The 25,782-nt window shown below is 37.9% G+C and overlaps 2 protein-coding genes across 5 annotated transcripts in view; one reads left to right on the top strand and one right to left on the bottom strand.

Annotated features, from left to right (window-relative positions):
* Window positions 1-4,123, bottom strand: part of SLC30A7 (solute carrier family 30 member 7) — an 81,266-nt gene extending 77,143 nt beyond the window's left edge. The window contains exons 1-2 of one of the 2 annotated variants that reach the window (XM_067727050.1): window positions 3,977-4,123; window positions 2,904-3,005 (exon numbers count right to left, since the gene is read on the bottom strand). Coding sequence is in view for 1 of the 2 variants with exons in the window: in XM_067727049.1 (XP_067583150.1) it covers window positions 2,904-3,005; window positions 3,223-3,302 (182 nt within the window). In the remaining variant the exon portion in view is untranslated. Of the gene's footprint in view, window positions 1-2,903; window positions 3,006-3,222; window positions 3,509-3,976 lie in introns of those variants that run through there. The other variant, XM_067727049.1, reaches the window with a different exon arrangement.
* Window positions 4,124-4,225: 102 nt separating this feature from the next.
* EXTL2 (exostosin like glycosyltransferase 2) lies at window positions 4,226-19,701 on the top strand. Of its 3 annotated transcripts, XM_067727052.1 has the most exons (7): window positions 4,226-4,370; window positions 4,589-4,755; window positions 6,968-7,047; window positions 8,534-11,719; window positions 13,904-14,331; window positions 14,980-15,050; window positions 17,609-19,701. In XM_067727052.1, the coding sequence occupies exons 4-7, from the start codon at window positions 11,676-11,678 to the stop codon at window positions 18,095-18,097; spliced, it is 1,032 nt and encodes a 343-aa protein (XP_067583153.1). In that variant the 5' UTR covers window positions 4,226-4,370; window positions 4,589-4,755; window positions 6,968-7,047; window positions 8,534-11,675; the 3' UTR covers window positions 18,098-19,701. The 3 variants fall into 3 exon arrangements, with proteins under 3 accessions (XP_067583153.1, XP_067583155.1, XP_067583154.1); XM_067727054.1 differs by lacking the exons at window positions 4,226-4,370; window positions 8,534-11,719 and adding an exon at window positions 12,259-12,391 and having other exon boundaries at window positions 4,388-4,755; XM_067727053.1 differs by lacking the exons at window positions 4,226-4,370; window positions 8,534-11,719 and having other exon boundaries at window positions 4,392-4,755.
* Window positions 19,702-25,782: the final 6,081 nt, after the last annotated feature.

The raw sequence follows: 25,782 nt of genomic DNA, 5'->3' as shown, positions 1-25,782 counted from the left end.
AGGGATGGCTGGAACTCTAATAGCCACTTTGGAAATAAAGTTTTATCTTGTTTAGGCAATCACTAATTTGGGGTTTTTCTAAAACTTGAGAAAGAACCTAATCCTAGATGGTACAAAACACATTGTTTACATATACCATTCTACCATGAGATTAGTTACTCAACGATGAATAAGTAAATGAAAATAAATGCTAGAAGGAAAAGAACCCTAGAAGGAAAGATCACATATAGTATTCCTACCATTTTCCTACTAAGAATAGGAAGGGTTTAATGTCCCCCTCACCCTGCCCCAAATGGGGTAGTTAGCATGGTTAGTTTAGGGAGGTTAATTCCATATATTCATTATTCCTTCATTATTTCATTCTGTAAACATGTATTAAGCATACTATGCACCAAGTACTAAGGTGCCTGAATAAGACAGAAGAGATCCCATTTTAATAAAGTTTACATTCTAGTAGAAAGGTAAAAGGCACTGGATATTTAATGAGGGAAAATATACAAAGAGCTTAGCTATTCTCCACTGATGACACATTTTCACCAACAAAAATATAAACCAAGTATAATTAAGCTCTTATTTAAAATGAAGGTGTTGAATAAGAACCAAAACTATTTAACATTTGTTGCAACTAGATCAAATGTTTCTAAGAACCTTTATTCATGAAGAGAAAGAATGTTTTATCTATCTTTTAATTCCATAATGGAAAAAAACTCTTGACATTTCATAACATCTTGAAACTTAACTTTTAAGTAATGCAAAAGAACACAGAAATGACTATGACAAAAACAAAAAACAAGTTTTGGTAACAAATTTACTCAAGGAACTTAAAATCTAATTGAACCTTTAGGAACAGAGATAATCTAGTCATATAAAGAAATCATTGATCAGTCAACAAAGGGGCCCAAAATTTGTTGTGTCTAAATAAGACAAAAAGCCAGATTATGAAAAGGCCCAAGCAATTTCCAAGTCTGCCAAGGCTTCAACGGGAACACATTTGTACTCCCAATTAGTTGATAAAAATTAATATTGGGGGAAAAGTGACTGTGGATGTGGAGGTTAACATAAAAATGTATACCTGCTAATTAATCTAGGCATGACAGACAGTGGTTCAGAGCTAGACTGCAAATCTGTAAGATATAACACAAAGGGAGTAAACTGGAGGAGAAAAGGCCTAAAATTAAAAGAACAAGCTACCTGAGGGCAGAACAAGTCATGCATCACTGATGTTTTCCTTATGTACTGATGAATATTGACTAATGGCTTAGAAAACAATGGTTTTAGTAATTTCCTAAAGGGATCTCTACAGATCAAAAAGAATTACTTTCCATGAAGAGATGGTTTAGGGACTTCAAATATGAATCCCTTGAACAAGACATTTCACATAGTAATTTATGCAATGGAAAGCCATAGTGAAATATAATGTATTGTAATATAAAGTAATTGTAGCAAAACTGTATGTAGGCAAACCAAGATACAGCCAGCACATATACCACAATATGGCATAATTTAGGAAGAAGAAAATATAAAATATAATATAAATATCACATATTTATAATAAAGTATGATTATTTCAATACAAGTTAAGACAATAGAGTGCTTTTAACATGTATATTAACATGTATATTAACATGTAATATATTGAAGGGTGTTAATATTACAGGACACATATATTGGATTCCCAGAGGATTAAAAATGGTTATAACATATATTGACATTTTATTATGTTTCAGTATGCCTTTTACACTTAGGTGGTGACTAAACCAATAACCGTCATAATCTGCTGAGTATTTTTGATAAAACTGAATTCACATTTGAATTTAAAAGTCCACGTTTTCATATGAAAGTATACATGTCACAAAAACTGGTGGTATCACCTAATGTCACTGTTCAATCTCAATAGAGATAAAAATCAAGAACAGCAATTCTCTCTGAAAATGGACCTTAAAGGACAGAGACTAAGTCTATTTAATTAATAGGAAGTAAAGCATAGATGGTATAGGTTCTTATTTTGGGGTCCAAGACCTATTTCAAGAAACCCAAAGAAAAAACTTAAGTTTTATATAAAATTTTGAAGTGTTGGCTGTTATGAGATTCTCAAATGAGTATGATATTTAAAGAGGAATCAGTACACCTACAAGTGAGATGATCTTATCGTTGCTGAACAATTTTATAAGACCTTAAGTTATTCAACAGCAAACACCTGGATAACAGTACTGCATCTTCACAGTTACACTGGATAGACCTCTTTCCATTGCAGTTAAAAACAAAAACAAAAACAACCAAAGGTGACACCAAAAACCATCAACTCAAGAGATGTAAGGCTTTTAGAAAACTATATGGGATCTTCTACCGCAGTCAAGACCAAAGGAAAATCATGATACAGTTTCAGCATAAAATTAAAAGAGAATGAAAACATGTTTCTTTCGATATCCCCTTTATAAACCTCTTCCTGGTTTCAAGACCTAATAACAAATTAAGTAGAACATCTCAGATATTCCCTCTCGGAAGTTTATGGGTGAATCCCAAATGCCACTCCCCCACAGAGTGGCAGGAAACGCGTTTCTCCCAATTCCAAGAAAGTGGACAAAGCTAAGGTGAGTAAGGACAAAAGACTCTCTCCATCTGTCAAAATGAGGAGGGGACTTGTCACTCCGGTTTGACGGAGTGGGGGGAAGTGGGAAAAGGAAGAGGGGACCTAAATCTTAACTGCTGCACGTGATGGCCTCGGCTCTTAAGAAATGTAACCGTGCCAGATTGGTGTGGATATGAGAAAGCAACTCAGCAGCAGAGGTGGTGGCAAAGGCAAGAGCTGAACCTCCTGGTGAGGAGCTACGTGGCATTAAGCAAACAGTGCTTCGTCTCCCCCACCCGCTGCTTCCGCCCCAACCCTTCTCCCCTTTGGTTACCAGTTGCTCCAGATGCCGTACAGTAGTTCAACAAAAGCGAAAGAGAGGTTCAGGCACAGGAAGAAAAACAGGTTCCGAGACGTCTTGTCCGACAGGATAGACCTAAGCATGACACAAGTAAGGAATAGCCGGGAAAGTCAGGAGTGCCGGACCAGGAGGTTGGGTTCCCCTTTCAGGACCCTCCCAGTCCACCCGTTCCCGTCCTCACACGAACGAGGGTGTCCCTGACGCTCCCTCCCTGGACCTCGGGCCATTCTTAAGTCTGGGCCTTTTCCCCTTCTGCCGGACACCCCCTTCCCGCAAATACGGCACCCCGCACCTAAACCAGCCTGAGATCTTGCCGAACAGATTGAACTTAGGTGGTTTGTATTCATCGTCCTTGATGGACAGGGGCAACATCTTCTCTGCCCGGCGAAGGGCCGGGTCTACTCCCCTCTAGTAGTGGCTCCGTGTGTGACGGTAGTGACAGTGGTGACGCCTCAGATGGGAATCTGGGAATCCCGCTTGCCCCGGGCCGCGCGCGGCTTCGAGACAGACAGACTCAGACACACACCGGAGAACGCGCCGACTTCCGGCCCCAGCCGCGCAACGCGTCCTGGGACGGGAAAGGGGGAAGGCGGGGCCGAGGGAGGGACGTGCGCGGTGGGGCGGGGCTTACGACGAGGGTCGGGTTGCGCGAGTATTGCTGGGGGCAAAAAGAGTTGGCAACTATTAAGTGGTCTAAAGGGCCGACTTGGAATGGAGTCCCGCCACCTGGACTCAGGAAGAAAATCCTGAGATGGCCACCCACAGACTGGGCTGGCTGGGAGGCTGTGAGCCCACTCACGCCCACTTCGACTGCCTACCATTCTTGTTCCCGGATGCGCTGGCGTCCAGCGCCTGCCCTTTCGCCATTGCCCCTATTAGCATTAAATCCTGGTGCATTAGAGAGCAGTGCTTAAGAATCCAGGCGGCGACATATTCTCTCGCCGCCAGTCCGCAGGAAGCGCAAAGAATGGTTTTGCTGGATGAACTCCATGGGCGCCCAAATCCTAGTAATCCACCCCGTCCCGCCCCCGAAAACAGTGCCTGACCTTTCTGTACTGCCACGCAGGAGGCAATCAATAAATGTCTTCCGAAAGAATGTTAAAGGTATTTAAAAGAGCCTTTTAAAAGGAGATCCTACGAGACCGTGTTGAAATTGAGGTTTGGTTAAGGCATTGCTTCCCCGACAATCTCAATCCGTTCATAACCCCAAACTCGAGTTCCTGCACGTCCCCTTCACTTCCAGGTCATCCCGGAGGCCGCCGCCGTGGCTCTAATTCTCGTGAGAACCCCATAACCAGTTTCAGGGAAGTGCAGGGAAAACTGACTCGTTGGTGGGACGTGAGGGCTTGCGGAGCGCCGAAGGCGAGCCCGTTGGGCCAGTGCTGGGCGCCCACGGTGGTTGGAACTCCTCTTCCAACGCCTCTCTGGGAAATTGTTTGGGTAAGGTCAGGTGGTCCATCACCTGAATGATTAAAAGTTGTTACCCTTGGGGGGAGAAATGGGGCAAAGGAGGACTGGCTTTTGGAGGTGGGCTAGAAACTACAAAACCGAGATTCTTGGGAACGGCTTTTTAGTCTAACAGGAAGTGGAGCGTCACCGAAAGGGAGGGGCGGCCACCCGGGACTGCCCTCTTCTTCAGGCTCTCTCTTTGTGGGCAGCGTTTCATCCAGGTTATCAATCCAGCGAGTAATGCCGGGTGAATGCACGCTGCTGGGTTTGGAAAAAAAATGAAAAATGAGCAAGCGAGACCCCCCTTTCGTTTCATCGTAACCAAGCTGGAAGCAAATAAATCGGCTAGGTCCCACTGCAGTCTTCTGCGCTCGAGGTAAGGAAATAGGAAAATGCTCTCGTGTTAAAAATCTTTTTGCAGTGAGAATATATGTGTTTTGCACTCCTTCTTGGAACTTTGTGAGTGTGTGGGGTAGTGATTCTGTGGTTTTATTTTTGAAAATAAAATTTACTTATTCTACAATTTTTTTTTTAATGTTCGTGTTAATTAAACTGCTGTGTAAAAACAGCTAGATTTCAGAAATTAAGTTCTGGAAAGAGTATTTTGTCTTTGTCTTTCTTGGCGTATATTTCATTATTTTAATTTGAACATAGAAATATTTTCAATTAGTAACATTTACTTATATTTTTAGGAAGCTTTTATATTAGCCATAGACTGAGTTTTACTGTACTGCACTGCTGGGGAAACGTTAAGTGGGTACAAACTAGGTTGAAGATAAATATTTCCACAGCGATTGAGTGTTTCTCCAAAGCTGCTTTATTTCAGTATGATGTAACTGGGAGTGGGGGTGGGGTGTGCATATATGGAAATAACTAAATTTCAGCAACTGGTTTCCAGCGTTCTCTTAACTCATCCAGGTCAGCTGCAATTTGAGCCTGTGTTTTTGTATTCTGCCTTTGAAAATAAATTCTACATTTTGCCCTATATTGCTGCAGATGAGAAATTGTTCACCTGGGTTATGGAGAAATCTGCAATACCCTTTTTCAAATAGTTTTGAAATAAGTTGGAGAAATTGAAGTTTAATTTCAGTTACAGTGGTCCTGGAACTCCTAAATTCCCCACTGCTCACTCCCCAGAATATAAGATAGCTATTCCGGTGAGGGCCTTCTTTCAAAAAGTGGCAATGCCACTTCACATCTTTCATTCTCAGATGACATAATTACCAACTTCAATACTAAATATTTTATTAGAAATGTAAATTGGACACTAAATCAGGAAAAGTGCTATGAGTGGAAAATGTTTGACATGTCTCACGTGATTTGTCGTCTTGAAATAATGTTTGTCCCATATATGTTAACCAGTATATGTTGTCATATCAAAATTAAAGTTAATTTCATTCATTCAACAATCATTTAATGAGTGTCTACTATGTGCTAAGCTCTGTGCTGGGCACGGGGTGGGGAAAGGGAGGTAGCTTAAAAAGCCTGATAAAGTTCTTTCCCTGGAGGAATTTTATGGGAAGAAGAAGCGGGATGTGAGGAGAGGGCAAATCAGTTCAGGATTTTAGAACTAAATGATATTTAAGATGTGCACAAGAGGTGCTTTTGGTGTAGCGAGGAGGAACAACTGTCACCTGATGAGTCCAGATACATGCTAAGCCATCCCTTTACCCCTTCAGTAACTTGAATCATGAAAGAATATAAGTTTGGAAAATCAAAAATGATTCTTCAGTTCTATTCAGGTGGTCATTACAGATGCAGTATCTTGCTGGTCTCCAATCAGTTCTGAATTCCTTCATATGTTATGGATTTATAAGATCATAAAATAGGTAGATATATTAATGAACATTTTAAACCAATAAATGGATTTCTACCCTGAACTTTTAAATATTTGTTTAGATCATCTACTAATTAATTGCATTAGGTTAACTGTGCAGACTATATGGGGGAAGAAATCCCTAACTTCTTAGACATGTGATTAAGGACTGTGAGAAATGAAAGCCGAGAAGATTAAGGGGCAGAAGCTCATCTCCAGCCAAGGTTCCAGCTCCTTTTGGGCAATAGTAAGGAATAGGAAGGATGCCATCTGTCATTCCTCAGTAATCAACGCTGACATTTACCTGCAACCCTATGATAGACCCTGAGCTTTTTTAGTACTTCAAATTGAATGCCTTATGAACCTTTAGTGAAAAAAGGAGTTTTGATGGTAGATAAAACTACAGATACTTAAAAATCTAGAAATTGAATACAAGTGCAGGTTGCTAATGCATTCAGAGGTCTTGCTCCATGGCATATATGTTCTGGTTTCAAAAGTGTAAACACATTAGATCATCAGCATGATGTGAGTTTATTCTGCTTCTGGATACCTAACAGAAAGATGAAAACAAAAAATATAGCAATGTTAGCACCAACCTGACAGGTAGCACCTACCTAATTGCCTAAATGTAGTTTTTAGAACACAGTATAGCAAATTTTGATTTCTAAAAATAATTCAAAGCCTATGGATGATAGCATTAAAAAGCATTTTTTTTAGATTTCCTGGTGATTGACAAAAACATCACAGAAAATTCTTTGATTTCCCTTAATAGTGCCAAGAGAGCCTGTTCCTATCAATTACTGAAGCCATAAGGAAAATTTTTTTTAAAAATTAAAACTTTACCATAATGAGGTAAGTACCAGTATTTTTTTTTTTACTTTTTAAAAATTGTGGTAAAATACACATAATATTTGCCATCTTAACCATTTTTAAGTGTACAGCTCAATAGTGTTAAGTGTATTGACATTGTTGAGCAGCCAATCTCAAGAACTTTTTCAGCCTGCAAAACTGAAATTCTATAACCATTAAACAACAACTCTCCATTTCTCTGTTCCCCGGGCCCCTGGCAACCACCATTCTACTTTCTGTTTCTATGAATTTGACTACTCTATATTCCTCATGTAAGTGAAATCATAGAGTATTTGTCCTTTTGTGCTGGCTTAGTTCACTGAGCATGATGTCCTGAAGGTTCATCCATGTTGTAGCATGTGTCAGAATTTCCTTCCTTTTAAAGCCTGAATAATATTCCATTGTATGTCTATACCACGTTTTGTTTATCCATTCATCTGTCAATGGACATTTGGGTTGCTTCCATTTTTTGACTATTGTGAATAATGCTGCTATGGACATAAGTGAAATACCAGTATTTTTATCTGAGAAAAATTGTTTCCTATAGAGGTGTTTTTGTTTCCTTGGAAATAAGAGTTTTTACTTGAGCCAGGGTCTGTTAGAAAATACTGTATTGCCTGTTTTAGATCTTATCCATTGAAATAGTATTCCAGGTTATAGTATAAAGTCAATACCTACAAAGTTGAAATATTCTTGTAGACTAGAACAAAGCTGAAAACAGAGACTACTTGAAAGACACTAAAAATACAATGTAAGTCAAATGTGAGAGTCGGGAGTTTGTTTGGACCCACCACTCTTTCTGTGGCTCAGGAAACATCATTTAATATTCTCAGTCTCAGCTAGCCCATCTACAAAATGGGGTGGATATATTTTAATTCCCGTGTCTCTGACGGTTTGAAACACTACTGATTTAAGTTGTTAGGTAACATAAAGAGGGAAGAGGTCTGACAACTTCCATTACTATTGCTAAGCTCTGTGAGGGCAGGAATTGATGGCCTTGCTCATTACCATCCCTAGTGGCCTGACAGTGCTGGGCTCGTGCATGGTAAGCACCTAGGAATGTTTATGGACTGACATAACTACTATGGATATTCTGACCTTCCTCTAATAAAGTTAGGAAGCTCATATGAATTAAGATTACGTCTTTGTTAGGTTTAATATCTAAAGCTATTTACAAATCATAATTCATGTGTATGAAATCTGTTTCTCTTAGAGAAACGATTTTGCAGTGTGAGTTTATTGCTGAAAACCAGTGTTGTATAAAAGGGAGAGGGTTCCATAGAATATTCCAGGTTTCTGTTGCCCAACAATCTTGCCTCCCCTCTATCTTCCTGTGACTAAAACAGAGAGAAGTTCAAGTAAAAAGCTTCAGTGTCCTGGAATGGTAAAAGTAATGTATTTGCAGATGTACTTGGCTTCTTTTTGACCCATTTCTGGAACTGATTTTGCATGGCACTGTACTGAGCTAAAAATGTTTTTCTATTTCTAGGCTTTCTTCTTAGGATGCATTGACTCCTTGGATCCTTATAAGTCGTGGATGTTCCTCTTAAGAATAAGGCCATTCCTTCTCCTGCCCTGATATATGCCCATAAGTTTGGTCATCTCCAAACACCACCATCATCATTATCATACAATTAATTGTCAATTCCTGGAGAAAGATGCAAGACGAGAAGGAACTTTCATCTAGAATAATTCAGACCTGTGCACTTTGAGGGTAGAGAAGGCCTCACTGCCTCAGTAACAAATAGCTGGATTGAAGGACGCAGTGCTTTAAGAAGCCTTTATACATAATATTTATGTTATTTCCTCTTAAATCAATGATGAGAAAGCAAATCTAATTAATTGGTAGTAGCTGCCTGAAGAAGTATTGAGAAGCAATTTGATGCTTTGTACAGGATGCTTAGGAGGGGAAAAACAAAACTCCAGGACTGTCAGGCAGCCTTTGCTACTGATAACAGGGTGAGATTAGGGAGGGAGGTGGAGACACAGGTACTTAGTGTCTGCTGTCTGTTTTAAATGGTGTCTTCGGTGTTTATTTGAACCTGATTTACCTGTAAGGGAATGGCTCACTCAATCTTGCTGCCAGGAGAAGAACTTGCTCTAATTTAATGTGACCAGTGCAGAAATTCTTTCCTTAACAGCTTGAAGTGAGAAATGACCTGTTGCAGCAACTTCTGTTTTTCAAATGTGATACTGTAGGAAATTCAGCTATTTATCAATATGTTTTAGCACCTCTGTTTCAGAACTATAGACTCAAAATGCAGTCTATAGTCCTAAGCTTTCTAAATGACAGGACGTAGATTGGCTACTGATGATCATGTATATGTTGTTGTTAAAGTGATTTTCTATTGACAGTATATGTGCATCTGCATCAGTTCAGGCAAATTCCTTATGCCTGGACCTTGGGTTCTTTATCTATGAAACAAGGAAGCTGGCTTAGGAGGGCTCTGAGGTCTCTTTCAGTTTTCTGAGTTTATGATGTGTTTGTATCATAAGGCATATAGATACTGGGGCAGTTTTGGAGACATTGCTTTATCCTTCATTGAGCGTAATACATAGCAGTAGGGATTTCAGGGGCCACCTGGCTAGCAGTGTTCGTGTTCAAGGTAAAATATATGTAGAGCAGGGCTTTTCCACCTTGGCATCACTGGCATGTTAGGCCTGGATAATTCCTTGCTGTGGGGCCTGTCCTGTCCATTGTAGGATGTTTAGCAGCAGCACTGCCATCTGCCCACCAGAGAGCAATAGCATCTCCTAGCCCCAGTCACAGCAATCAAAAATGTCTCCCGACTTTGCCCCGTGTTCCCTAGAGAGCAAAATCGTCCCTGGTTGAAAACCGCTGGTCTAGGAGATGCTATGTAACCATATCAAAATAACTAAAAGGATGTGCTCTCTACTCATGAGGAACTAAATAAGTTAACATATGTGCAAAAAATATCATCTGAGGATCTTTGATTTTGCAGATGATTAGGAGAAAAAGAAGGATTTTTGTTTTGCTGACATTTACTGTGTTTATCAAAGTCACATTTAGTTTACTATAGTCATAGATGGAAGAAGGGCAGAAAGGGGATAGACTAAGAACTGTCAGATCCTTTCTGGAATGAGGCAGGGTGCCAGGAAATATATATATCAATAGATATAATTTTAAATTAAATAATTTTAATTCTTGGTTCTTTCTAAGTAAGGCATAGGTTATCCAGATGTATTCATTTTCATATCCCCCCATTCAAAACTCAAAGCTGTGATTTAGGTGATAGATTCTTCTCTGGACAAAGGACAGAAGAAAGCTATAAACTGAAATCCAGATAGCTGTGAAGTCATCATCACTCTCCATACTGTTCTAAGGCTGTTTCCAGTAGGCCTACAATAAAGTTCCAGACTTCAGCTATTCTCAAAGTAGAGATGCCCCTTGCACTGCAGTCTATAAAGTTTTTGTTCTTGCTTTTCTATGTAGACTGCAAATGTAACATAATTTTATCAGGCGATATCATTTAATAAATACTACATGAAATATTTACATTGTCTTTCCAAAGATATAAATTATATCTCTCAAAACATTTTTGATACAAGTAAAATAGGGGATTAGAAGCTATCTGAAAGAGGAAATTTCTCTGACAGATAAAGTGGGGTAACTCCCACTTTAAAGTGTAGATAAAAGTGAAACAGTCGTTCACGATTATCTTTGACAATGTATATTCATAGTAGGCTATAGAGATGAATCTTCATTACTTTTTCTCCACTAAAACTGCCAGGTAGCTATTAATGTCTGTTTTAGAGACTAGAGACACTGCTATGTAAGTTTTATAGTATGTTACTCCTACTCAGCTGAAGAAAATGAACATAAAGATCTTAATCAGGGTATACTTTAATGCAGTTGTCAGGATTCTTAACTCTGAGTGCTTATAACCAGCCATTTTTATGCAGAACTGAAAATATGTTTTATGAGACCTGCTTTTGAGTCAGTATTAGAAGGATTATCAAGGCCTTTGAACCAAGATTATTAATTCATAATGGTTTCTCTTTGGTTTACCACATTAACAGTATATGTTGTTTTAGTAAAAGGGTGTATACAGTGAAAAGATTTGTGCTCTCAAACCTTAAATCACCATCCTTGAAAAGTAATCATGGTAAAGCTGAAGTTACTTCAAAAATAATTCATTTTGTTCGTATCTTAGAGTGAAGCTATGATAAAAGGAGAAACACAAAATTTCTTTTCTTAACAGAACAGGCTGCAGAGAAAGTCCAGGAGAGAATATCCTTGAAAGCTCTCTAAAAAGATTACTGCAAGGGAACATTTCTTTTCAAATCTGGACTTTTGAAAAGTGAGAGTTGCTGAATGACAATGACCATTCCCTTGTCCTTATGAATAAGTTCTTCCTTTGCTTGCACAGGCCTCAGCGCATTATCACATCATGGGGTGTATTCCCCTATAAGCCTTGCAATTCTCCAGTCCCCACTTCTGTGAACTTTAAAGAGAGATGTTAAAGGCACGGTCTATATGGCCTCTCTATGTCCTTGCTGACCTGTATAGAGAAAAACTGTTGCTACAGTTACAAAACACACCTCCCAACGTGAAACAAGATCGGGGAACGTGACTGTCACTTTAACTCCACCACTGCCAAGTTTCCTCGATGAAAAACAGAAGACTGATCGGACATCATTTGGATATAGCCAAGTGAGATTTCGTTTGGAACCTAATCTGTTAGACAGGAAGATTTAGACTAGTCTTAGGATTGTCTGTAGAATGGTGGCCTAGCTGCAGATGCCCAACTGAAACCACAAGGTGCAAAATCAAGAGCTTACATACAGACACAGTGCACTTTTTCATGAAGGAAACCAAAATAAACTGTACAGAAGCAGTGTTATACAAGGAAGAACAGTGACAGTGGCTTGTACAGTTAGCACACCACAGGTGTGAGTTAGCAGTGAGAAGTCTTTTCCAACTTGATATTATTTATCTGTAATAAGGAATAGATAAGGGTATCTGTTTTTTGTATAGCCTGAGAGGAAAAATTGTATTAAAAGTAGTAAGAGTGGATAGACCATGGGTCAATTAAAGTCATCAAGAATAATAATATCTCATTCTTTCTGGTTCTGAGAGATCTATTTTTTTTCTTAAAGATATGTTTTATATGTCTAGAAACTCCTGGTTGATTTTTGTTTTCAGTCTTTTTATAAGTAAATTTCTTTAAGCTTTCTTTTTCCTCATTTCAGACTTTTGTACTTGAGTAGAGTAGTAGAATAGATCTAGGAAAAGTGCTGAGATGTATTTGAAGGCTCAGCTGCCAGCATGGAAAATGAGGCCATCCCTCAAAAGCTTGTGTAGGCTTGTGGAGGAGTAAGTAAAGTAAGTAAATCAAAAGCAGAAATAGCAGAAGAATCAAACAACAGCAGCAATTGAAAGCCAGCAGTTCTCCAAAACGAGGCAGTAGGGGTGATAATGAAACTGTATTGGAAGCCAAGAAATCAGAGTTCTGGGTATCTGTAAAACAGTATGAGATTTAACCTTTCCTTACATTTGTGACTGAGTTTTGATCAGACAAAAAATTTTGACCAATAAATCTCCAGGCCTCATCCCTTGGTTTTTGTTCGCCTACTCTTCTGTAGCCATCTCAGGCAGATCCTGTAGGTATAGTGAGGAATACGAGAGTCCAGAGCTGATGACAATACCTGGTGATCCTCATGTTCTGTGACGGAGGTTGCTTTGGAAGCTCAAGAGCCCTACCTCAGCACATCCCACATTTGAAACTGGCAGTACACTCCCCAGCCCATGATGATGAAAAAGTCTGGGCTCTGGCAGGAGTTTTTTTCCTGGATTTGGATCCTAGATCCATTACTTCAGTTGTTTAGTAACCTTGAGAAAGTTATTTAACCTCTGTAAGCATCCAAATACTATTAAATGGGAATAATAATACTAGTAAAATATAAACAAGATTCTGTTGCTCCCCTGATCAAAACCCTCCAATGGCTTCCCATCTCACTTAGAATAAAATCCATACTCCTTACTCAGGCCAACAAGATCCCCCACAATCTGGCCCTTGCTTATCATGTCATTCTGATTTATTCTCTTCGTTACCATCATGCTGAATTAGCTTTGAGTTTATTTACTTTGTTATCTGTTTGGCCCTACTATTTCCTCTGCTACTAATAGCGACTTTGTCTATCTTATTCATTGCTATATTCACAGAATCTAAAACAGTGCATGGTACAGTAAGTGCTCAGTGGTTATTTGTTTAATTTACTGAGTAAGCACGTACTATGACATGCAAAGCACGTAGTACAGGGCCTAGAATGTTAATAAACCCACTATAATTGTTTGCTTCTGCTGCTATTACTATTATTTAATATATTAGGGTTCTGCATATGATTTCACTTGGAAAAAAGTTTGCTACCAAAATGTAAGTTTAAAGTTAGTGTACTGAAATATACATATATCAGAACATCAAGTTGTACACCTTACATATATACAACTTTTATGTGTCAACGATATCTCAATAAAGCTGCTTAAGGAATTAGTATACTACCAAGAAAAATATGATCCCATCTGAAAAAAAATAATCTCAGTTCCAAATGTCTAGTAGTGAAATGAGGGCAAATTTTAAAATGCACTGCTTAATTCTTCCTGTTCGGTGTGTAGATAACCCTTTGTCTGCAGCTGCAAAGCGAGCAGGCCCAGAAGGAAAGGTTTATTCACTGTACTTTTTATCTAAGGCCAAATCACCTTATCAAAGAGGCAGGGTGAACTGAACTTGAGTCAGCTAAAAGATGATTAACCTCTCTCCTCAAAAAAGCAAAAACAAAAACATGGTAACTAGTAAGAATGCTAAGATTCTGCATTTTATTTCCATTTCTACTCCAGGTGTTGCCACATCTGCAAACTCCCTGGAAGAGTGATGGGGATTCGAGTACTTCGTTTCTCTTTGGTGGTAATCCTTGTGTTACTGCTGGTAGCTGGGGCTTTGACCGCTTTACTTCCTAATATCAAAGAAGACAAGATGCTCACTTTGCGTAGGGAAATAAAATCCCAGGGCAAGTCCACCCAGGATTCCTTTACTCTCATAATGCAGACGTACAACAGAACAGATCTCTTGTTGAGACTTTTAAATCATTATCAGGCAGTACCATATCTGCACAAAGTGATTGTGGTGTGGAACAATGTTGGGGAGAAGGGACCAGATGAGTTATGGAACTCTCTAGGGCCTCACCCTGTCCCTGTGATCTTCAAAGTACAGACAACAAACAGGATGAGAAATCGACTCCAGGTCTTTCCTGAACTAGAAACCAATGGTGAGTTGCAACTGGGTTCTTAGTCTGGCAGGGCTGCAGCTAACCAGAGCTGGGGGTGGGTGCGTGGCTTTTGGGCCTTCTACTTGTCTTAATTGCCTGGAGAAGATAGGGAAATTTAATCATAAGAAAGCATTTTGAAAAACTTAAGGGGCAGTTTCCAAGATGTCAAGAAGCAGTCTCCTGGGGAAGAAATCGCATATATCTTGCAACAGTGACAAAGAGGTTAATATTGTGAAAGAAGATATGCTATGATTACATATTACTGCATCACAGAAGTTAGTAAAATGCCATTTAACTTATGCTTAATGTATTTTTTGCCGCCTCCTTTTCCTCCCACTCAGCAGTTACATGAGATTGTAATTTGCTTAAAAGAACCTTGGTTTTATTTATTTATAGGTTCATTAGTTTCTAGGATAATGGATGATAAATACATGATAATTTCCCCCTCAGGAAATTATAAAAATCAATTACATTTCAAGTAAAAACTTTTTCTGCTAGACAAATCTCTCCAAGAATACATTATTTTATTTACTGAATTTCATTCAGAAAATACTTCATTTGAATGACTTATAAAAACACCACTGTATCTTATAACTTCTGTCTTCATTTCCAAACTGTTTGATTTAAATTTTTTTCCTTTCATTTCAGCGGTGTTAATGGTAGATGATGACATGCTAATTAGCACCCAAGACCTTGTTTTTGCTTTCTCCGTGTGGCAGGTAATGTTGCTACATCCTTTATGAAATCATCCGTATAAAGTCTGATCTAGTGTTTAACCAGAGCAGCATGGTTTAATGTGAGAGTCACCCAAACCAGCGTAGACAGTATTTATCTAAAAGGTAGATGAATTTGTCATAATCAGATTTCCTGAGCTCAGTTAAGCTACTCTGAAAGTTACAGTATCTTTTATCTGTATTTGATTTATATTTGGTATATTGGAAAGAAGAGCTAGAACTGACTTCCAAAGAACAATGAGGAAACGATCTGGTATATGATAGAGCAAAGACTAAAATCCAGAGGCACTTTCGCCTGTATCTCAAATGAGAAGTGTATTTCTGTATTAATATTGCACAGAACCTCCTTTGAAAGAAACAATTTATTACATCCATAAAATTTAATTCTGATTCTGAGACCATTGTTTAAAAATTAATAATACTGATAATAATTCTGCATGGACCATTGTAGTGGCAGTTTCCCCCACCCCCACCCCCTTAAATTCCAAGCTGGGATAAACAGGCATAAATTGCCTGGTATCTATAAAAACTCCTTTTTCCTACTGAATATGTGTTAATAGTAGACAGCTTTTACAAGTTGCACTACAAGTACCTGAAACCAGAACTGCATACAAATACTTTGAAGCCCTGTCCAATAATTAAACACTGTGCTACCCAATAAATGGTCTAATTTGCACTATAGTAACTCTCCTTAATTAGCGACTTGGGATGTAACAACATTAGGTATTAATGGTAAGTGGTCACAGTACTCTGCAGATATCATCATTCTCAAAACTTCAGTTTTCAGCTTCATGCCTAGTGTACTGATCAACAGATTTTTTCCATATCAGCAGTTTTTCCAGCCCTATAAATAAAAGCTTCCTAGGCGAAAAGTTCTAATGTAATACTCCAGCTGTGAGATTTCTATTTCAGGTAAAAAATCAATTTCCTGAAAATATCAGGGTGGGGGGAAATATGAGAACTGCGGTTAATTAGAACAATCCAAGTAAACCATAATTAAAGATGGATAAATATGACTTTAGGTTTTATTCATAAAACCATCAAGAACAGTTTCAATCCATTGCGCAAGATAATTTGATTCCTAAAGTTCTGTCCCATCAGTGCCCTGCATAGTGTAGTGATTTGGGGCCTAGAGAGAAGCAAGATTAGAGCAGACAGGTATCTGTGCCTTGGCACTCACCCATCACCTCCACTTGCAGTGCTTTACCTTTTCCACCTCCATTCATCCGTGAAATCTCTTTCATCGCATAGATTAAGTGGCACATCTTCTCTGAAGGCTCCCAGCCTTTACACCCAACCCTTGACATTCCCCTTTGCTTCCCAGCAGCACAGTTGTCATTGTGTCCTCGGTGCCCCCCTGAGAATTGCACAGCTGCATTTACAGCTTTTTCACAGTGTGGTAATTCCTGGTTCACATATCTGTATCATACCCTCTCTAGACTATGCGTTCTTTGAAATGGGATTTAACCCACCCTGACTTGTGTGCGTGTGTCCCTAGTTTAGTGTCTGTTCTGTAAATGAATGAAACTCAAGTTATTTGTGAGATTGAACTAAACCTTTTAATTCTATAAGTTCATACTTCTTTTCCATGATTCTCTGCTTTTCTTTGCTGATTTTTGTTTTATTTTTAGTCACTCTCATCCTACTATTATTGTTTTAATACTATCCTTCAAAGATCCTGACACATCTCATATATCTATATATATGTCTATATCTATCTGTCTATCCATCTATCTATCTATATATCTTTGAGCAACATGGATTTGAACTGTACAGGTACATTTATACTCAGATTTTTTCAATAAATACAAACCACAGTACTACATGATCAGTGGTTGGCTGAATCTAGAGATGCAGATCTGTGGATGCGGAGGGCTGACTGTAAAGTTATAGACGAGTTTTCTACTACGCTCGGGGGGTCAGTGCCCCTAACCCCTGCATTGTTTAAGGCTCAACTGTATATGTGTGTGTTGTGTATATATGTGTGTATATATATTTTTTTCTTATGCTTTTAAAAAAGAGACACCCAAGCTGAAAAGAGATAAAAATAAACATCGTTTAAAATCAATGGTGACTTTCAAAAACATTGAAATCAACATGGAAAAACAGTAAAATGATACATGTAAATCCATAATTTTATATACGCCTAAGAGATTAAAACAATTTTTCAAAATAATCACATTATATCTTCTTATCTCCTGTAATAAATATCATTCATACAGTCAACTTCTCTTATAGCAAACTCTGAAAAACCAGACTCTTTGGTAACTCGAATTTATTAATATTGGATAATGTGTAAATTAGGAGAATATTTGTGAGGTTAGAAATTTTGTTAGAGATTTGGTTATGATGAATTGACCTTTAAACTTATCAGTACATAGATTTATGAATTTGTCTGGAGTTAAAGGAAATTGAGATGTAGAAGCCAGGAATAAAATAACATTGACAAATCAGTTTAATTCTTTCTGTAGTAAATCATTGCCTTTCACCATGTCAGCTTTAAAGAAATGCCACACTTAATTGTTCTTTTTCCATCTTTTCAGCAATTTCCTGATCAAATTGTAGGATTTGTTCCAAGAAAGCATGTGTCTACTTCCTCTGGTGTCTACAGTTACGGAGGTTTTGAACTGCAAACACCAGGGTTTGGAAATGGTGACCATTACTCTCTGGTGCTGATTGGAGCCTCATTCTTCCATAGCAAATACCTTGAACTCTTTCAGAGGCAACCTGCAGCTGTCCATGCTTTGTTAGATGAAACGCAAAACTGTGATGATATTGCTATGAATTTTATCATTGCCAAGCACACTGGGAAGACTTCGGGGGTATTTGTGAAACCTGTAAACATAGACAATTTAGAAAAAGAAACCAATGGTGGCTATTCTGGAATGTGGCACCGAGCTGAGCACTTTCTGCAGAGGTCTTATTGTATAAATAAGCTTGTTAACATCTATGACAGCATGCCCTTAAAATACTCCAACATTATGATTTCTCAGTTTGGTTTTCCATATGCCAACCACAAAAGTAAAATGTGAAAGTAAAACAAACAAAAACAAACCTCAAAACTGCTTGGTATTTGAGTAGCTTCTTCATGCTATGGTCGGTTTATTTATTTATTTTTAAGCACATCATGAACTTTTTTCTACTCCAGAAGTCTCTACAAGGGGGAAAAAGTGCTTAGGGCTTCTAGCATATAAAATTTACAGGCACTTCAAAACCCAAGAAGCTGGTATTACCCAGATAGGTCTTCCTGTGAGAAGTTTTCATCCACAGATATGATTCCTTGGTCAACAATTTTATTGTTTACATCCTGAGACCGTTCTACAATTTAAAACAAAATTTTTAATTGAAGTATAGTTGATTTACAGTGTTGTGATAGTGTTCTACAGTTGTTTTGACTCCTGGCACTTGCCTTAAGGACCTTTAGCAAGCTGTTTCCAGGATCAGAAACTCAGGACAAGTATTTCTCAGCTTTTTCATTAAAGGATGATTATTTTCATTTGAAGCCTGAAATGCCTCTTCAACAAAAGCCTGTGGTATAGGGAAAAGCCATGTGAGGAGAGAATAGTCTCAATCCCATATAAAAATGAGTGGAAATTTTGTGACTATCAGTACTTTCCTTGTGGTCCTTCCAACCAGCCCTTTCCAGGACTAACTTATCCCAGCATGATTTTGGTGTAACCATCAGTGCTTTTATTTCTGTGGATATCTGTTGTGACTGGGAGGGTTAATTTTAGTAGCTAAAGGATGTCTAGTTGTTCACTTGATTTTTATGAACATTTACTGCATGGATCACAAGTGCAGCCTCTGTTTCTTACATGCAACTTATATGCAGTGAGGAGTAAATGTGTTACTAGATTCAGGTCGTGCATTTTGTCACTGAATCTGACTTTGAGATTGCACATTAATTCTTAGATTTTACATAAAGTATGTATTGTTTAAGAAACATGTATAAAATAACTCTTTTGAAAGAATGTTTAAGTAGGAACTGGCAGAAATTACAACCCTTACTATCAAATGATCTTTATTGTTATAAAAGCGTAGGTTATCTCCTGGATACTAAAACGTGTGTATTACGCACTAAGTCAATCTCTTGCATTCAGAACTTCTTCCCTCCACACAGCAAAAGATCCAGAGATCATTTCAGTTACATAGATACAGGAAAAAATAAGAGACCTGAGTCATAGTAGAGGAATTCCACAGGGAGTCTGTATCAGCTGATTGTTAAGTTGCCCACTTCCTGTTATGTGAATTAGTATCTGTTCCACACGGTGTCTGTGTTTGGTCCTCGTTCACTATTGGTGGAAAGGAATACTCAGGCCTCTTTCTGCCACCTTCTCCTCTTCCTATGCCCCCTTCTGCTCCCATTATGCCGTTATATTCTCAAAATTGCAAAGCTATGAAAATAATCATGGTTAATGTTCCAACAATGAGGTCTCTGTGCAATTAGCTCAGTGTATATTGTTCCTTTACATGGGCATGTGTATGTATCTTAATGCCATCAGAGAAAGCCAATAGAACTCGCAGCCTCACTAAAAATTTATAGTGTTAATTATCTGCTTTGTCCAACCTTGGTAGTGACTTTTTGCCTCTTGAGATTGGCAGATAAATAAAATAAACTTTTACCATCCAGATGTTCTATGTTAATTAAGCAGACTCATGCTTTCGTGGTTGGTATTTACACAGATTTTTAAATATTCTCATATTTTGTTCCGAGTAAGATTAGAGGTATTAGCTACATTGCCCATGGGAAAATTTTCCAGTGGGAAAATATTCTCAGGTTTTATTTCTCATCTTGTATTCTTAAACTTATCTTCAGCATCACTTAAGTTGCTCATATCACATTTTTCAGACCTTATAGAGCAAATATGAAAGCAAAGTGAAGTTCAGTCTGTGTTACAAAAACTCTTGCATTGATTGAGGCTAGACATATACTAAAACTCTTTTTCCCTGCACCCTCTTATTCTTGCTCCAAATGATCTGGGGAAGAGAGGATGCTCAGGCTTAAAGCTACATCAGAAAAGCAATACAGCTTAGGGGTTAAATGTGCCAATGGAGTCCTTGGGCTCAAATCCTTCCTGCATCTCATGTATACTTCACCTCTTGGAGCTTCAACTTCCTCATCTGCAAAAATGAGAATAATATCTACGTAGGGGTTTGTTTCAAGGAATAAAGGAGATAGCTTGTGTAAGTATGAACACAGTGCCTTGCCCATTTTAAATGGTCAATAAAGGAAAGATGTTGGGGTGTGTCATTAACAGTAAAGGCAGTTCATTCTACTCAACTCACCTCTCAAGCATCAGAAAGGCCCCCGGACCCACCAGGTGCGATATTTGGGAAATTGTTTCTACGTAACAAATGTTTCTACATAACAGTGTTTCTGTATAATCATGGCAATTTTCATCTCATTTTCTTTATTTCAAATGCCCTTTTTCTAGTTAAAACAGTACATATTCATTCTAGCAATTTTGGCATATTCAGACCAGTATAAAGAAGAAATGAAAAGCCCCCAACCACATTAACGATGGCTAAACATTTTTGTGTCTATTCCTCCTGACTTTTCTAGGCATATATTTTAAAAGCATGATTTGTTTGGTATTTCATTGGATGGGTAAACCATAGTTTATATAATCAATCATATTGCTATTCTGTTTGATAATTTCTTATTATTGTAATAACATTTGGGTAAGTGTCCTTGCCATGAACAGATCTCTTTGAGCCTACCTATAATGATTTCTTTAAAATCAAGTCCAGCAAGTCCAATGCCTGGATCTATCTAGTCTTCATATTTTTAGGGGTTTTAATACATATTGCTATATATCCCCAAGAAACATTGCCATAGCTATAGTATTACCACATCTGAGAGCACCTGTTTCTCATCAGATTCCCAACATTGCATATTATTTTAAATTTTCTTAATTTCTTTTGCCATGCACAAACGCTGCAGAATTTGGAAGGACTCTGGCTGTGTTAAGAACTCCATGTTGAGAAGACTGAAAAAGCAGGCAATCAACTGTCAAATGAAAGATTCCAGGACAGTGTAAGCTTCAGGAATCCTGAAGTGCTTCCAGAAATTCTTTGCTCCCAGGCTTGAGTATAGGCAATGAATTGTTGGCTCTTTGCTGGTCCCAGGAAAAAAGAACTTGGAAGCAACAAAAAATGCTCACAATGGTTCCTCTGAAAAAGACCTAGGGCTTTGACCACAAAGTCAGGAGTGTATTAGTGAATGTGTGTGTGTGTGTGCCTATGTGCACGCACACCTACGTGCACATGTGGTGACAGTGGGGAGGGTAGGAGGTAGAGGGAGTGGGAAGGAAGGGGATGGAGTGGAGGACAGTGCTGTGATGGAAGAGGAAGACAGAGGTGCTAAATCTCATTGGTAGCTACGAGGACATAAATGGTGAGATCTGATCATCCTCTACCGCATGCTATTTCATAAGCCAGTTTTAATTTTTCTGCTAGTTTCCTCCAACTTTCTCTCTCTCTCCCCTTCCACCTCCTCTCCATTCATGAAGGCTCTCTCAATATAAAACCCAAATATTTTCAAAAATATACTTATTGTGGATGAAACGCAAAGAGCATTTGATTCATTGGAAACATGCACTGAGTCCTGGCTCCACTAAATTTCCTCATCTGCTGAGTGGGGTTGAAAATACCTGCCCTAAAATTTCGCTGGTTGTTTTTGGTTTCAAAGGGCACAACGTGTAGGAAGAACTTTACAGTATCAGGGAAATGAAAGAATTTTTTAAAAGCCGTTACAAATAAAGAGCAGCTCAGCTGAGAGTGAAAAAAACTTGGTTGTGAATTAGTAGCTGTGTCAAAATAACACCTTAGCGCATAAAAAGAAGTGAAAATAAATATGCAAGTACCGAAAACAATTTAAGGAACCCACTTTATTAGCTCTGGCTCAGAATGAAATATTTAAATGAAGTATTTAAACTAGAGATGACTCGAGGCTCTTTCTCTTTTCATATATCAATATTTATTTTATTTAAAAAGAAAAAGGACAAAATTTTTGGTCAGAATACTTAAGTAGATTAAAAAAAAATAAATCTGGGGCTTCCCTGGTGGCGCAGTGGTTGAGAGTCCACCTGCCGATGCAGGGCACACGGGTTCGTGCCCCAGCCGGGGAAGGTCCCACATGCCGCAGAGCAGCTAGGCCCGTGAGCCATGGCCGCTGAGCCTGCGCGTCCTGAGCCTGTGCTCTGCAACAGAAGAGGTCACAACAGTGAGAGGCCCGCGTACCATAAATAAATAAATAAATAAATAAATAAATAAATAAATAAATAAATAAATAAATAAATAAATAAATAAATCTGAAGGAAGCAGCTTTAATTTACAGCAATGGTTCTTCACTTGGGCTGATTTTCCTCCCAGGGGTCATTAGCAATGTCTGAAGACACATTTGGTTGTTACAAATGGGAGCAGTCTACTGGCATACAGGGAGGATGCTGCAGCACTGCCGCCCCCAATTAACTGTCCCAAAATGTCAATAGTGCTGAAGCTGAGAAAAAACGTGCATGATATATTAGAGAATATTTGATTGGTAATTTATCTATATAACTAACACTTTATGACACTGCCAGTTGCATTCCTAAAGTTTTATCTTATATAACAGTGCCTATTGGAACAAAATTAAGTGGGGGGGGGGAACATGTTTATATTACTATTAAGACATCTGGTGCATAATTCTGTGACCCAAAATCTGATCAAGGAGCCAGAAATTTCCCTGGTTAAGGTTTATTTCTGACTTTTTTTTTTTCTGATCCACTTGCCTTTTTCTGTTTTCACATCTGAAGAAATAGACAATAGAGCTTCAGTTTCTGGGAAGGACCTATGAATAAACATATATTTCTGAAGAACTACAGAGCAATATTACATAATATAGTGTATATTTTCATAACACATCTCTAGTTAGAGAAAGTCAGGATGGTTAAGTTAAAGTAAACTAAGTACAAATTTTCAAATAATCATATTTATGTATGGTCAAGTATTTTTGGTTTAAACAATAAACTTAATAAACAGCTAGTGAAGACAATTTATATAGGAAAGAATCCTGGAATGAGAGAATTAAGAGACATTTTTCTTGTATCAGCTAGGTAATGAGTTCTGTAGGTTTATCTAGGTCTCAGTTTCCACATCTACAAAGGAGAGGGGTAAACTAAATGATTAGTAACTTTCTTTCCATTTGTAAAATTCTGTGACCCTAAATCAGTGTTGAATTGGTAGGTTTTAAAGGAGCCACGTTATACTTCCTGACAAGAAAAAAAATATTCCCTAGAGTTTAGCTCTGCTGGAGCTTACAACCTTCCCTACACCCTAAGCCTATCTTTCCAGGAATCCTTTCTCAAAGTGAAAACTAACTTAATAAACATCACTACCGTTGTACTGCTTTAGGACCAAAAGACATAATCATGATGATGGGATAAAAAAGAAGTTGATGATGTCATCTTTCAGTGTTAAACACTGACTAGAAGAGGTTATGATTTAAAAGATGTTTTACAGAAACGGACTCACAGACTTAGAGAATGAACTTATGGTTACCAGGGAGGGAAGGGTGAAGGAAAGGGATAGTTAGGGAGTTTGGGATTGACATGTACACATTGCTAAATTTAAAAAGGATAACCAACAAGGACCTACTGTATAGCACAGGGAACTCTGCTCAGTGTTATGTGGCAGCCTGAATGGGAGGGGAGTCTGGAGGAGAATGGATACATGTATATGTATGGCTGAGTCACTTTGCTGTGCACCTGAAACTATCACAACATTGTTAATCAGCTATTCTCCAACATAAAAAAAATTTTTTTAATTAAAAAATAAAAGATGTTTTACTTCTTAACCAAGCATCTGTTGCCACTGGCCTTCAGGAAGATCCCCAAAAAAGTTGCAACAGGCTAACAAACCACTTGAATCAAATTGAACTATGAATCAGAAATCATTAGGTAAAGCCACTAATTTGTTAAACCCAGAATGCAAATACAAGTTTTAAAGACTGAATTAAACTATTTGATTCTACTGACATTTATAAAACATGATTTTAATGGAATTTTCTATCTTACCAGCAGATGTCAGTGCAACCTAATTAACTGAGTAACACTTTTTTTTTTAAAGCAGATTAAATACCTGCCAGTAAACTGAGTGAAAACAGTCTTAAAATAGCAGTTAAAAAATCTACTGTCAATGTGTTTGATTAAGAATATCTTCTTAAGTGGAGCTATAGAAAAAAATCAATCCTTCAGAAGTTATTAAGTTAAAACGGGCCCTTGCCTAGGTAAATCATATTACATAAGTTATAACACATTGTTATTATCGTCATAACTTATGTGACAATAGCATTTCTCAGTGACATATAAAAGACATGACCTTAATTAAATACAAAATGCTAATCTGGGGTAAAGTGTAAGAATAACAGTATTTTAAAAACTCACACATCATAGACGCTAGAGCCAAAGGAAACTCATTTGTCTCTGGATGACGTATTTACAGTCCCTGAAGAAACACAATAAGTCCTAATGAATCCCTAAAATATCTAGAGTGTGATACCACCTGTCTTCTAGAATGTAGCCTTTGCTTGTAGCAAAAGTTATTAATCTAATGGCAGTAACAGCAACGTCTATGATGTGGGGAATTTGTAACAGCCTACAACGTAGATACTTGTATCACCCACCTTTGAGGATTCAATAACTGATGTTCAGAGAGGTTAGGTAATTTGCCTAATAAAGAAAAGTTACGCAGAAAGTCAAAGTGACAGAACTCAGATGGTTCCAAGGCTATATTCTTTCCTTTATGCAATATTCTGCTCCTCTAAAACTGCTATTTCATGACCCTGTATTAAAGAGGCCTCTTGTTGCATTTTTTTGTCACACTCGGAGTTCAAGCTATATTTTGTACAAAACATTTCTACAACAACGGTATGGGACACAACTAGAATTAGGCTAAAATAAGGAAAAATAAAGAGATATGTGTAAAACCACTTTTAAAATGCAAAACCAGTTTTTTAAATAAAATTAAATGTGCACTTACCATCTAACCTAGCAATTTCATGCCTGGACATTTACCCAAGAAATGTGAAAATATATATATCCACACGAAGACATGCATAAAAAATGTTTATCAAAACTTTGTTCATAATCATCAAAAACCGAAAACAACTCAAATTTCCATCATCTAGTTAAAGCATAAATATATTGTGGTTTATCCATGCGATAGAATGCTACTCAGCAATAAATGGGAACCAACCACTGATACATGCAACACCATGGCAGAATATCAACTCATTAAGCCAAGTAAAAAAAGACAGACACAAGGCTACATACCATACGATTCCATGTGTATAACATTCTGGAAAAGGCAAAACCATAGAGACAAAACAAATCAGTGGCTCTTTCTACAAAAGAGCCTGAAGGAAATTTGGGGGATGATAAAAATATTCTAGATCTTGATTGTGGTGGTGTTAATGTGACTATATACATTTACCAAAACTCATAAAACTACAAAGTTAAAATTGGTGACTTTTATTTTATGTAAATTTTACCTCAGTAAACCAGACTTTTTAAAAAATTGAAAGACATTGGACACAAAGTATTAATAATTCCATAAAAATTTATGAATTGTTGAGTCAAATAACAAGAGATAGAGAAGTTAACAGCCTGAATCTTGCCTTGGAATGCTTAGCCTCATCTGGGAATGTAGGAGAAACCAGGGTACTAGTGTTAGCTGG

Source organism: Pseudorca crassidens, chromosome 2, assembly GCF_039906515.1.
Source record: "Pseudorca crassidens isolate mPseCra1 chromosome 2, mPseCra1.hap1, whole genome shotgun sequence".
Taxonomy (NCBI): Eukaryota; Metazoa; Chordata; class Mammalia; order Artiodactyla; family Delphinidae; genus Pseudorca; species Pseudorca crassidens.
Note: the sequence above shows the minus strand (reverse complement) of the source record. Positions and strands in the feature narration are given on the sequence as shown.

Bases quoted from the DNA above. Each gene is read 5' to 3' on its own strand.
- EXTL2 (XM_067727052.1), top strand. From the start codon at position 11,676: ATGAAAAACAGAAGACTGATCGGACATCATTTGGATATAGCCAA. The intron at 11,720-13,903 runs GTGAGATTTCGT...TTTCTACTCCAG, and splicing joins CATCATTTGGATATAGCCAA to GTGTTGCCACATCTGCAAAC. The intron at 15,051-17,608 runs GTAATGTTGCTA...CCATCTTTTCAG, and splicing joins TTGCTTTCTCCGTGTGGCAG to CAATTTCCTGATCAAATTGT.